Raw genomic sequence first — 14,346 nt, 5'->3', positions numbered from 1 at the left:
GATCTTTACAAATATTCTCAAATCATAGCAGGGGACAAAAATGTTTAATGGAATACTCACTAGAATCATAGTTATGGAAAACTATTTCATTATACAAGTTCAGATGGATTTAAAAAAACATTTAAAAATGTGTTTATGAAACTAGGAAGGATTGAAGACTATTGGTCTTACCTTTTTCTTGAGTCTGTTTCCATACAGCTCCTTGACATGAAAGACCTTGCTGTTAAAGGATGGTATCCTCTTACAAAGATCCACATAGAGCTGTTTAGCATGGTGAATCCTGCCTGGTGTAGATTCCTTGAGGTCTCCCATTACTGTTGCATATGTGGTATGAAACTTCTTGACAGCTTTCTGTACCACCTTAGATCCTGAGCACCCATAAGGTAGGCAGAGCTTGATTGTATCCACAGATATCTTATCCAGTAAACGCTTCTCTGTGATGTCACTACCAATGTCTGCAGACGAGGCCTTTCTACCTGATTGAGCTGCTAGATGACCAAGAGGTGAAGAGTCTTGCTTTGAGCTCTGACGAGACAGACGTCGTTGAGCAGAGGCAAAGAACCCAACACTAGGACCAGGTCCTCCACTGTCTAGGATACTTGTCTCTCTTGTTGCTATGTGCTCCACACCATAGCAGTGCCATTCAGGTTCAGAGTCTACCAAGGTATGGTTACTAGAACTGGAGCTAGAAAGCTTCTGAGTACTAGTAGTGCAGGTAGTACTTGTCTGAAGGAATGTATGGCTCGCGGGACTTGAGGGAGTGGACTGGTTTTTCTTCTGATGTGAGGTTGTTAGGTTGTTGATGATGATCTGGATGGCTGCTAGTTTGGCAGCGTCTTCTTGACTGCATGGTAAACTGCCATCCAGGACAGACTTCTGCAACTGGTAACACAATGGAATAAAGCATTGCAATTACATGTCACAAGGTAAAAAAATGTGTGAAAATGGTCATATTACAGTATCTTGCTATCATTAATCCTTTCCAAGCAAGGCTAAGCTAGTATAAGAACATATAAATAACAATTCCTGTCGATTAGGCCCTTCATGCTAGAATACTTCTATTCAATCAAGATTTAAAAAGCTCTGTCTATCGATCCCGAGGACAACTATCCAAAATAAAATTAAAAAGATTTATGCTACAATTTCTCTTTACAAAAAAACAGATGTACTTCTGTATCTGATAACATGTGCACAGTTTTACAAGAGATCAAGTTAAATGCACTAATGAAATGGACACTTGCCCATACTATTCATAACTAAATGAGGCCAACATAATGAATTCAGTCAAAATAGCACAACATACAGAAAATGTACAGAACTTACAACTTGGATCGAGTATAATTCCTAAAGTAGATAATCCAAAACCCCTGTTAGTCAGTAGCAAGTCAGTAGACGTACAGTGTACATGATTCAGAATAAAGCTTAGGGTAGGTCCATGGGATAAGCAGATAAATGGTGGACATCAAGCAACACGGTCTGGTGAACCCTTAGCCTTAGGACAATAATCAGCAATCACAACTATGGTACTTTTGTTTGCACAAATCTCCTGCTTTTTAGTTGCACTATTTACTGACCATCCATGGGAGTAACCGCAAAAATTTCTGAGTCACAGTTGAGTTCAAGAACCGTTTTAGTCCAACTTAATCTCTTTCTCTCTCTCTCTCTCTCTCTCTCTCTCTCTCTCTTTCTCTCTTTCTCTCTCTCTCTCTCTCTCTCTCCCCCCACCCCTCCAATCTCTCTCTCTCTCTCTCTCTCTCTCTCTCTCTCTCTCTCTCTCTCTCTCTCTCTCTCTCCTTCCATACTTGCACAGCAGGGATATCATTTCTTCTGATTGGTAATATGTAAGGCGCATTGTCCCAGCAGCAGTTAGCTCTAATGAGAGGTCGTCTGTCTATTATACCCTATTGGCTCATAGATATAGGGTCATATTTCATCGGGAACTTTGAATAACTGAGATTAATGCTTTACAAATATTCATGGAATTTTTATAAGCAATAGATGCCAAATGGGAGTCTTCAAGTTAGCTGGGAATTGCATACCTTGGGTAATATATATATATATTCATTTTGATAAAACAAGATGCAATGATAATTTTGTTTCATTTTTCAAAATAAACTTTTACATCCCATGTATGTGGACATGAAATTATAGTTTTGTGTATAGAAGACAAACAAGTAAAGACTTTGTTTAATTTATACAAAAGTTCATTCATTAATCATGCATGTATTTATCGATCATGCGCAACACCTTACAAGGTTACATTCAGGTGCACAGATAAGGCTGCTAAATAGTCAATCATAACCTGAAATTACTATTTCATGCCTAAATTTACAGTGTAAGATTGATTATATACAGACATCTGCCTAACACATGTAATACTACTCAAGGTGATAAGACTATTACGCTCCAAGACTATACCGTATATTGACAAGTAAAATGAAACATCCATCCACACACTGGTGTAGTGACTGTGTTCATCCATGAAGCCAGCAGTCATGTTTGTTTAACAATTATGTTTTATTTCCTTTGGTTTGTTGACTTATTAGCACTCAGATGTCTGCTTGAAGGTGTATGCAAACCAAACACTCTCTGTTTTCAGGCAAGTTCCAAGTCAGTTGGAGGACAAATATCTACAGATTCCCAGGCCATGATTTAGTGTCATTTACAACGCAATTTTGTTACTTTATACACGATATCTCTTTTCCTCCTGCATTTGCTGCATTATAAGATACAATCAGCTAGACATGTATTACTATTCTAAGTCTCACCAAGCTCTAGATGATGGTATCTGTATCATACAATGATACCACATAATACATGTACTTACCTTTTGGTAGAGACAGTGAAGATCTTCAGAAGACAGAAGAACAGTTGACCTGTCGACTAGTGAGATCTGACCGACTCCCTGGACACTGTTCAAAGATGTGAGACTGGACGTGCTGGAGCCGGTCAAGGATCGATTCCCGGTGACCTTATGGATGAAGTTAGCTGAACCCATATTCTTGTATGAGCCTGGGAATGACTGAAGAGAGAGCTTATCAGCAGAGGATGTCTCCCCACCAGGTGAACCCATGATGAGGGGCGGGGCACTCTGGATGCTGGCCCTGACAGCTGGAGACGAGAAGGTCCGAGAGATGTGAGCATGATGATGGTGATGATGGTTACGGAAGCGTCCTCCTAGACTACGAAGGGACAGAGTATCTTCTTGCTGCTGGTAGAGAAGAGAAAGTTGGTCTGCAAGAGGATGTCCTGAAAGTCCTAGGAGTCGTAGTCGTTGTAAGAGCTTGGTAGCTTCAGATCTCATTAGCTTGTCTTGTAGAAAGTCTTCTGGAATGTGTTCTACCCATCGACGAATCATCTGAAGAACCTATTCACACACAAAAAAATACACAGTGTATCATTAAAAGAATCATGTCATATAAATAGAAGCTCTATATACTGCCCAAATCTTAATGACCCATTTATGTAAACAATTATCAATTCAGAACATAATCAACTTCTTTCAACTTGATATCTGAAAAAAATAAATTCCAGATAAAAGATGCCATTCATACTAAACAAATATATTCTCAATAACAACTAGTTCACAAAAAACAAATATAACCTAGCAAATTATTCACACTAGCATTGATCATACGAAAATATATTAATGTGAACAAAATTGAAATGAAAAAAATAAAATAAACATAAAAAAGCAAATTCATACTAAACATAAAAGTCATTTGGGAGAACAAATTTTATAGAAACAAAAATGGAACATTGGGTGATATAAGTTATATCACTCATTGAGTAGTATCCTAGTTAAGTTATAAAGTGTAGATGAATACATAATTAGTTATCCACTGAGAAAATAGAAACAAACCAAGCTTACATCGTACATGCATAGGCTATGTTGTTTGTAAGATTGTCATGGTAGTCACACGCTATATCGCTCCAATTCAATCTGGCGTGCGGCAGGTGGCAGCATTATATTACACATTTACAGTGCGACAGAGTATTACCACCAAACAGTCACTTGATGTAACAATTACTACAGATAGCAGGCGACAGGTGTGAACTTTTAAGATCCATTTCAAATCAGAGAATAAGATGCAACATTCTGATCTCTTGTAAATGGCAATCGTGTACGTTTCACATACTATACTCCTTCATGGAAATGATGGATTCACTAAAGCGAACAAAATGACAAGCTTTCATTTGTATTTTGGCTATTATTCAAAATCGTTTTCAATTACAAAAAAAGAAGTACTTTTTACTTATCTTTTTTACAGGGGGTTTCACATTCACAATCAGGTTCTGGAATGCTTAACATTAAGTTTTCTAATACAATAAGTAATTTGTGTTGAGCCATCTTCAGAGTACAGAAGTTCTTACCTTCTCTTGAAGAATGCGTTTGGAATTATTAGTGTTTCCGCTGCTGCTGGTATTCATAGCAAACAATCCTCTTCTCTTTCCTCCACTGGTAGCTAGGAGAATATGCTGCAGCACCCTGAATGAAAAACAAAATTAATCAATGCTTTACAATAATAATAATAATAATAATAATAATAATAATAATAATAACAATAATATACAACCAAGAGAAAAAATATGCAATCAAATGAATGAAACAATCATTAAATAGCATAAATTCTGCTACTACAGTCAAACCTGTCTATAGCGACCACCCAAGGGAAACACAAAAAGTGGCCTTTTTAGACAGGTGGTCTTTGTAGACAGGTTCCTTTAGTACATGATTCAATGAGAAACCATTTTCAAGGGAAACAAAAAATGTGGCCTTTGTAGACAGGTGGTCTTTGTAGACAGGTAGTCACTAAAGCAGGTTTGACTGTACTTGGAATGCCATACATTTTTGTTGATTTATGGGTTAAAAAATAATACCTTGATGATGAACAAGGAACTACTTACTCCCCCTAGCTTCTATCATTCTGTCTATTATACAAATGGAGGTGACTTGTAAACCCCTTATTCCATATTTCCCTTTGACTTTCTTTCTTTCTTCCTCTACATACTCTTCTTGTATATCTCTCTCTCTCTCTCTCTCTCTCTCTCTCTCTATCTCACACACACACACACACACACTGCCATGGCAGTAAAATGTTTTAGGCAGCCTGGATACAGTCACCATGGTTACAAGGAAATGAAAGAAGTGACAAGATGACCTCATCTTAAGGTCTAGATCATGAATATTCAGCCTGGATACTTATTTGCAATTGCGGTAGATTTTACAAGATTGACCTTTTCGAAATACCCATTTTAATACCCCCACAATGGCGGCTCTTAAAGGAAACCTCAAATTAAAGAAAACGACTTTGCATGGTACATCACCACGTTATCAAGAATATGGTGAAGCCCATGTCATGCTGAAAACTGAACATTATTCTAAGAATATTTTGCTCCATATGCTTTGGAGGGAAATCTTGAAGATTAACGGGCAAGAATAAAATAAATCTCTTAGAATAGCTAAAAGTATTTTCTTGGGGTGAGGTTTGCTTTAAACCCTCACACACTAAACATTAATCCTGCAGACTAGACTCTATACAGTGTGTTCCAGAAAAAACGAAACCGAGAATTATTGATGTTGTATCATAACTTAATCACGATTATAATTAATAAATGACACATATTTGTAAAGCTTAGATCCTCCTCTTTCATTTGATGCAACTCATATGGTGCATATTTCATGCATGAGTGATTAAAATCAATTTGAAGAAAGGGTACCAAAAAGACATTTGGTGGATGGTATCTGAATTTCAAAGAGAAAATCACATTTCTAGAAAGTTCATTTTCTGCCCTTTCATATGACACCTCAATAAGGAAAAATGAGCTAGGAATAACAAAGTTCTGTCTGTGTAAAGTAATGATTGCATTTCCATAATTTGATTAAACAATTTTGTATCTACTGGCTGGCTGCCTGCCATAGCAACAAAGAGAATTGACAAAAGACTGAAATCCATTTTGTTGAAGATCAGCCGTAGACGAAAGAATTCATGCATGGCTGATTGCAACGAAACGAAGTTAAGTCTTTTTCAATTCTGTTAATTATAATTGTGATTAACTATGATAAAACATCGATAATTCTCTGTTTCGTTTTTTCAGGGACGCACTGTATAGGTTAAGTGTTAGTCTCAAATCACCAGACCCTATATCAACTGTTGGTTGAAGCAGAAAAATGATCATAATACAATACACTAATGTACCATAGCACTTGTAAGTAATGGTAAGTGAGATGAAAAAAAGTAGATCTTCAAATAATGAAGGCTCCAAGGCACTTTTTTTAATATTTTGTTTTGGGTGATTTTTAAAGTGATTTAGCATGATATATGGGAACAATCCTGCAGAAATGAAGAAAGAAGTTTGCCACAGGGCATTTGAGAAAAAGAAGACACTTGATTGGTGTATTTCCATCATAAAGTTCATAAGTCATCACATTGCTCAATCAAGGAAGTGGTTTAACTTCTAGCCATTGCTAAACCTACCTGAAAGCAATGGGTGGCGGCACACAGACAGGTAGACTCTCCAATAGAGGACAGCCTCCTTCTGGTCGCTCACTCTCAATCTCTCTCTGTCCTATGCCATGGCCTATACTACTAGTCTGTTCATATATAATAACAATTGAAAGAAAAATAATTTGTTATTACTGTGATTTTTACTGTAACTGAAAGACAATGCCCCTTCCTCTTTTTCACACTCATATTTCTATGACAACTATTAACTCGTTTCAATCAGGGTGGTCACCGTTATGCTCAAAAGTACAGTCTCTGGAGTCTTACTCAATGTAATCTTCTGTTTAAAAAAAATACTAGCAAGGAACACTTCCATGATAACTTTTATTTCAAATATATGTCAATGAGTGAGTGTGGTGCCCTTGGATAAGGCTCATCCATTTAAATAAACGCATTTATTAACTAAAGTTCCCTGTAAACTTCATAACAATCATGCACAATTACTTTCTCAGGACTCAGATTATGCAAAATATCAATCAATTCAGTAACTGTAGACCATGTAAATTTCCAACATTTTTATGGTAAATCTACTCATTTTCGAGACTGAGGAGAGCTTGTCTTCCTTCTTCACATTCAACTTATTTATTTATTATTTTTGTAAAAATTGCTTTGAAATCATAACATATGTAAGTTAACTGTATAGTTTGTTACCATGAAATTTAATCTGATCAACTTTTTGATCTAAATACTTGGATTTAGTCCAACTATACAAGTTAATTCAAGAAGCCTTCTACATAATTGTTCTTTGACTGCATAAACATACCTCCTCACTGTCTATTTGAAGGGGCTGGACCTCCACTGCCAAGCAGGTACGTTTCGCTGGGATAGGAGAGAGTCTCTCCGACGAAACAACAGAGGGCGATCTACTGTTGCGTTCACCTTGACTGAGTGAGAGTAAGACGAGACGTTCTAATGATGTAGCAGGTGGTATATCCTTTGCTTGTTGAATCCTCAATCTGAAGCAAGCATACTCGTACTCAGATACATCCTGACCACATACTTTGGCTGCCATGATCAAATCAAACACAATATATTCACTCTTTACAGTGGTTATGACCTAGAAGACATCAAGAGTAGACCTATCGTATTCCTACTTTACACCTTATGACCTTACTTGTGATTATGCCTCCATATTGACAAATACTGAAATCAGATTAGATATAGAACTTCAAAAATGTGAATTCTTTGTGTTTCAGGTCACAAGCTGTTAGACATACATGTATGAATGGATGTTGTAAGCCTTTCAGATGAAGAAAAATACATACTCAGCCATGAATCATAGTGGTGTTAAAGAAGTTGCATGGCTGGCTACTCACTACTACCCAATTTGAATTTCTTTTCTTTTCTTTTTCTAAACGTAGATATTAAAAAACCATTCAACTTCAATTTTGATATTTACATCCTCAGTGAAACACAATTTATATCAATTTTGTAAGATGCTTACCTATTCAAATTGCATTCTTTCTTCATAATCAATTTGTATTAGGGTCTTAAATTGTGATGAAAGAGTGATGAAAATATGATATATATAAGGAAAATGAAAAATCATCAAAACTCCACAAGATACCATAAAGCATCATGCGTTTTTAGTTCTTTTCCAATCTTTCACTGCCTTAAAAATGGTGTAACTGGGATTCTCTGGCATGGGAGGGGCATAAAGATCTCTCTCTCAAGTAAAAGAAAAATCACTTATCCTTTGTCTAACAAAAAATGGGGCCACAGAAACACAGAAAGGTGCACACTTGTGTCTTGCTTACTCAGAATACACATCATACTAGATAATAGAGTTTGCCCTTGGAACATCTATGTACCCCCTCTCCCCCTCCCCCTCTCTCTTCTCCTCCATCTCCCTCTCGATCCCTCTCCCTCTCCCCCTTCCCCTCCCTCTCCCTCCCCACCCTCATCCACCAGAGTTAAACTATCTTGTTTCCTTTCTCGGCATCCCAGGTGTGAAAACATCAATCTGACCATGTAGAAAAATAAGGCTCTCAAATCAATGGCATGCTGTATGCTATGAGTTACATCAATATTTCCCAATCACAACCTGACACTTTGCAAGCTCAAGTTACCTTGAATAATTTAACTTCATGTGGGCGAAACATTTAAAGGGCACCAGAGATGCAACACTAGCATGGTACAAGGTAAATAACATTTCTGGGTTGCTGGGTAACCTATGCTGGGCATACAGTTGAATGTATGAACACTCTACCTTTAACTTAGGCACGTGTATGCAGACCTACATGTACATATCTACCTCGATGGAGGTCTAATTATCAAAAATCTTTCAAATGGAAAAATCATCATCAAAAAAATATTTATAGGTTTACACTGAGCTATTTTAAAATGATTGGATAACTTCATTGAGTAGCAAAATAATTAATATCATGTTAAAAGTTTAATACTATGGGTATTTCTTAGCATTTAATTTCTGTTTCATCAAACTTAAAAGTATGGCAATTCCATGTAGACTGACCGAGGTCATCAAGTAATTTCTATTTTCTACTTTTCATTGAATAAATTATAAAGCAAATATGGGCCACATTTCACAAAATCATCCAATTTGAGAAGATTTTTTTTTTTAAATGAACTACAGATGTTCAGTGTTCTTGCCGTCTATAATACCTGTTTGAAGTAGCAGGCCCATTGAAGTTCAATGGTACCTTAAAATGTACTTAACATATACATTTTAAAAAGACCTTCCACTTCCATTTAAACGAAAATGGTAAATTATTATGATAAATAATACCTAGTGAAGTGGCAAAGTCATTGACTCTTCCATTTTAACTTTGATCAGTTGAATTATTGATAGATTGCCTCGGGCTTGGCATAGGGTCTATTATATTTAGGGGATTACCTAAAATATTTTCTTGAATCATTTTCATACAGTTTCTTCATACATTTTCATTATATTACTGAGGTAGAGTGTACCTTCTAGTTCTAAGATGGAGGCCTGAGTGTGTCTTTGAAGCTGTTCGATAAAGCCATGATACACGAGTATCCTGCCAGCGTGCAGCTGGATGTGATGGAGCACTTTGCTGTCTCCTGGCCCCCAGGACTGCCCCGGTACACTCTCCTCAGGTTCCGAAGCCTCTGTGCGTTGTAACTTGAGAATACTTTCCAGGCGATGGGCCAAACCTGCAGCCTGCATCGGTGCATGGTTATGTGGGTCGAGTGACAAACTCTCCAAGACTTGAAGAATCAGGCAAAGGAATTGCTGCACATCAAAAGAGAAATAAACATAGATTCTTATTGGAGATCATCACTTTCTAATGCGTTTTTATTTTCCTCGACACTATTCGTTCCGCGCATGCGCCCAACATAATCCTGGCGCAAGGGGTTTTCCCCCTTTCTCCGGCGACACGCCTATCGATTGATTGATTGATTGATTTTTATTCGACAAGCTTCCAACATACAACAATATACAATAATAACAGATCAAAAAATAAGTCAGCTTGAACAGGAAAACCCACGAAAGCTCGAGAGCTTATTTCCAGTGGAGGCCCTTACAGACATGTATAAAATTAATAAGTTAAAAATTAAAATAGTAATATTCACAGACAGATAAGAAAATTAAAAGAACTACTTATTAAAGATAATAATAATAATAACAACATTAAACTGATGATAGATATGATATTAAGTACAAGAAGAAAAAGAAGAAGGAGAAGAAGAAAAAGAGGAGAAGGAAGAAGAGGAAAATAATGATGAATTTGTAGAATTTATATAACGTACGAAAACATAATTATATACAACATGAAAAAGTATGAACCGACAGAAGAATAAAAATTTCAATCATATAACATGTCATTCACTTCTCTTCTCTGACTGTCAAGTATTAGGTATTCCTTTAATTTCCTCTTTAAATGATCATAGTTTCCTATTTCTTTTACACCATTGGGAAGGAAATTCCAATGTTGTATGGCATTGTAATAAAACGAATTTCCAATACTACCTACTCTTTCTGGTAAGTTAAAGTTGAATCGGCTATTTCTTGTATTATAATCATGTACGTCAGTAACAAGATCGAAGTTGGATCGAATATAATGATTCGACCTAGTATGATATATTTTATGCACGTGATGCAATACGAGTTGTTTTGATCTTTGGTCGACTTCAAGTAAACCAGCTTTAGAAAGTTCGCTGTAGCCAACATGAGTTCTTGGACCAGAACAGTTGATAAATCTCACCATTTTGTTCTGTATAATCTTCAACTTCTTTTGATCTGACTTGTTTATGTTACTATACCATGCAGGGTTAGCATAGTCAAATAAACATTGAATAAGAGCAAAACAGAGTGTACGTCTTACTTTTAAATCCATACAACTTTGATATCTGTATTTCAGACGAGAATTTGCTTTTTTACAACTGATTCTACTAAAGATGAAAATGAAATTGCGCTAGCCAATTCAATGCCTAAATACTAATTTCACAGACTCTTTTCTCTTGATTGCTTGATTATTGTGTGTCACTTTGAATTCAAATGACTTTTTAGAACTACTTTTAGAACAAAATAAAATGCTTTCTGTTTTTCCCAAGTGTAAAGAAAGCTTATTATCAGTCATCCAATCGACACACGTAGACAGCTGTTCACTGAGCTTTTCCTCAATATATTTAGGATCAGGATTTGAATAGAGTAGTACGCTGTCATCTTCGTACAATAATAGTTTGAAGTCTTTTATACAAATACACATATCATTTATATAATTTGAAAATAAAATTGGGCCTAAAATGCTTCCCTGAGGAACACCGCATGTTATAGGCATTAGTTTGGAACGAATATCATGAATGGCCACTACTTGGTGTCGATTAGATAAGTGGGATCTGAACCAATCTAAACTTACCTTATCAAAACCTATTAGTTGTAACTTCTTCAATAAGACGCAATGATTAACTGTATCAAAAGCTTTTTGCAGATCAAGGAGCACCATACCAACAAAGCGCCCTTGGGACGTTTCTCTCCTCAAATAATCAGTCAAATGAATTAGACATGTTTCAGTCGAATAATCATGTCGAAAACCAGATTGAAATTCATAAATTATATCATTTTCTTTAAAGTATCTTTCAATTTGAACACAGACCGATTTTTCTAGAATCTTTGATGCTACGCTTATAACACTAATAGGTCTATAGTTGCTAACATCAGTTTTATCTTTCTTTTTATAAAATGGAGTCACTTTTGCTATTTTCATATCCTCTGGAAAAGTACTCGTCAAGATAGATAGGTTCATTAGGAACTTATAGGCTTAAATAAAACCTTCGCACCATCTTTTAAAAATTTAGCTGGAATCAAGTCTAACCCAGTACTTTTTGATACATTTAACTTACGTAACTCTTTGAAAACAAATTGTTCACTGATTGGTAATAACTCGAAGCTGTTTTCACGTACACCTTTTCTTTCGTAAAACTCACGAATACAATCATTGTCTGCGCTGAAAAAGTCTTTGGAAGGGGGGAGTTTGTCAGGCGCGGATCCAGGATTTCTTAGGGGAGGGGGCCCAACTTTTTTTTTTTTGCTCCCGAAAATTTGAAAATCGCGCTCAGTGGGGGGGGGGGGGTACAGAGCACAATTTTTTTTTTTTTTTTTTTTTTTTGCTCCCGAAAATTTGAAAAACGCGCCGGCCAAAATTCGCTCAGTGGGGGGGGGGGGGGGGGGGGGATAGTGAGCACATTTTTTTTTTTTGGATCCTCAAAAAAAATTTCAATTTGCACCCCCCCCCCCCCTCCCCTTGAGCGCCAGGGGGGGCCCAACCCCCCAAAAAGGTAAAAATCACGTGATTTTACATGATTTTTTTCTCAAGGGGGGGGGCGGGGGATCCGCCACTGGAGTTTGTCTACTAATTTGGCAGCCACATTTGTGAAATGAGAATTAATTCATCAGCGATGGCCATCTTATCATGACATAATTCCCCATCAATTTTAATGACAGATTCTTGTTCTTTTCGCTTCTTATTTTTCAATCCTAAGCTTTTTAGATTCTGCCAAATTCTATCATATTCAAATTTGAGATAAAAACATGTTGAAATATTGACCATGCCTCATTTACATCTGTATAGTCAGTTATTCGTGACCAATCAACAACAGATAGTTGAAGATTGAAAGACTCTTCTGTATATTTTTTCATGGATCTGATATCATTAGTCCTGTGATGACCTATAGCCGGTCTAATATTTTTCCGTGTACAGAAAGTAAAAGAATGGTCGCTAATACCTAGATCAATGACACCACTTTGACTTATTTTATTTTCTTTGGTACAACCAACATGATCCAATAGAGAAGAACATGTAGGTGTAACGCGTGTTGCCTCTTTAATGAGTTGACTAAACCCATGAAGACTCAACAAATCAATATATTTTTTAGCCAGTGGCGATTTGTGAAGAAGACAAATATTCATGTCTCCTAAAAGAATTATTTCGTCATCCTTCTTTAATGTATCAAAAATATTGGACAATTTCTCGATAAACAAATTGTTTTTCGGAGGTCGATACAGAGCGCCAACAACAACTGGTTTTGATCTTGGTATAAGCAAATTTATCCACAGGGATTCCGTATCTCCAGTACTTATAGCATCCATAATATTAAATGCAATATCATTTCTGATATAGAAACATACACAACCTCCAGAGCTAGAGGACCGATCATGGCGTATGATTTTATATCCGTCTATTTCAATTTCTTCATCATTTATGAAATTGTTTAACCATGTTTCAGTGAAAGCAATAATAGACAGCCTTTTTCTTTTAAAAAGAATTCTAAGTTCCGATATCTTATTTAGAACAGACCTCACATTAAGGTGAAAAAAATGAAGGCCTTTAACTTTAAACTTTTCTTCAAAATCTTGATAAAGAGAAGTGTTTTCATCTCTGAGGTTTGGCTGAATTATTCTTGCTATCGCTTGCTTTTCAGGTGTAACGCGCGTTAACTTAAAATAGTTTTCTTTTAGTCTATCCTCGTTTTGGCTTTCTTTCTCTAAACAATCGTCAGTAAATAATGAGTCACAAAAAGATGGCAGACAACATGTTAAACAATTCCACTTCTCATCAGGGCATTCATAATATAACCTGCGGTACTCTGAAAAACTGATAGCTTGACAATTAGTGTGAAACCATTTTTTACAATAAGAACACAGAAGGCCGTGTTGATTACATTTGACTGGCTTATCACAGTTCCCACAAGGGAACTTATATTTTCGACCGTCAGCTATAATTTTCGGATCATCACTTGATTTTGTCAAACTTTCACTTAATTCAATACCCTTCTTACAAATTGAAGATATTTCGCCCAGTCTTTCATGTCCACCTTGGATGGTCTGAAGGCTGGTTTCAGTCGTGACCTCTGATCGACTGCACTGAAATCCAAAGATCTCCCAGAAACAGATTCGGCGTAGGACTTTACGGGGCTGCTTTTTTCCTCATCAGAATGAAGACTCTGGTTTTCTCGGTAGATGGCTTGATGCCGCCTTGCTCAAGGTTCACTGCCTGCTTCTTGATCAGACGACCGTTGAGTCCAGCCATGGCCTCGTGTTGTCGGTTGGTCAGCACTGTTGATGAGGCGTTTCAGGTTGCCTGCCAAGATTCGTTGACCGGCTCTGTTGAGGTGAACGCCATCACGCCCGAGATGCTGCTCGCTGATATCATTGTTGATGATGAGGCCCCATCTGTTCTCGCTGGCTGCCAACTCCATCAGCTAGTTGATCTCATCAACCCGCTTCTTGTCCGCTTCACTCTCCCATCTACGATGGATTATCGTAGAGACTGAGACGATAAACCCCTCGGCAGCAACAGACTTGCCGAGGTCTGTGATTTGGTTGCAAACTTCACCAGCACCCTCAGAGATGTTGTTG

The 14,346-nt window shown here is 36.9% G+C and overlaps 1 protein-coding gene across 1 annotated transcript in view; it reads right to left on the bottom strand.

Annotated features, from left to right (window-relative positions):
* Window positions 1-14,346, bottom strand: part of LOC592193 (1-phosphatidylinositol 4,5-bisphosphate phosphodiesterase epsilon-1) — a 72,888-nt gene that overhangs the window by 53,648 nt on the left and 4,894 nt on the right. Inside the window, exons 2-7 of the mRNA XM_030986368.1 lie at window positions 9,435-9,720; window positions 7,270-7,511; window positions 6,480-6,595; window positions 4,375-4,489; window positions 2,828-3,367; window positions 172-882 (exon numbers count right to left, since the gene is read on the bottom strand). Coding sequence (XP_030842228.1) covers window positions 172-882; window positions 2,828-3,367; window positions 4,375-4,489; window positions 6,480-6,595; window positions 7,270-7,511; window positions 9,435-9,720 — 2,010 coding nt within the window. The remainder of the gene's footprint in view (window positions 1-171; window positions 883-2,827; window positions 3,368-4,374; window positions 4,490-6,479; window positions 6,596-7,269; window positions 7,512-9,434; window positions 9,721-14,346) is intronic.

The sequence above is a fragment of the Strongylocentrotus purpuratus genome, unplaced genomic scaffold, assembly GCF_000002235.5.
Source record: "Strongylocentrotus purpuratus isolate Spur 01 unplaced genomic scaffold, Spur_5.0 spur5_scaffold_15, whole genome shotgun sequence".
In the NCBI taxonomy this organism is placed as follows: domain Eukaryota; kingdom Metazoa; phylum Echinodermata; class Echinoidea; order Camarodonta; family Strongylocentrotidae; genus Strongylocentrotus; species Strongylocentrotus purpuratus.
This window is presented reverse-complemented; position numbering and strand designations above follow the sequence as displayed.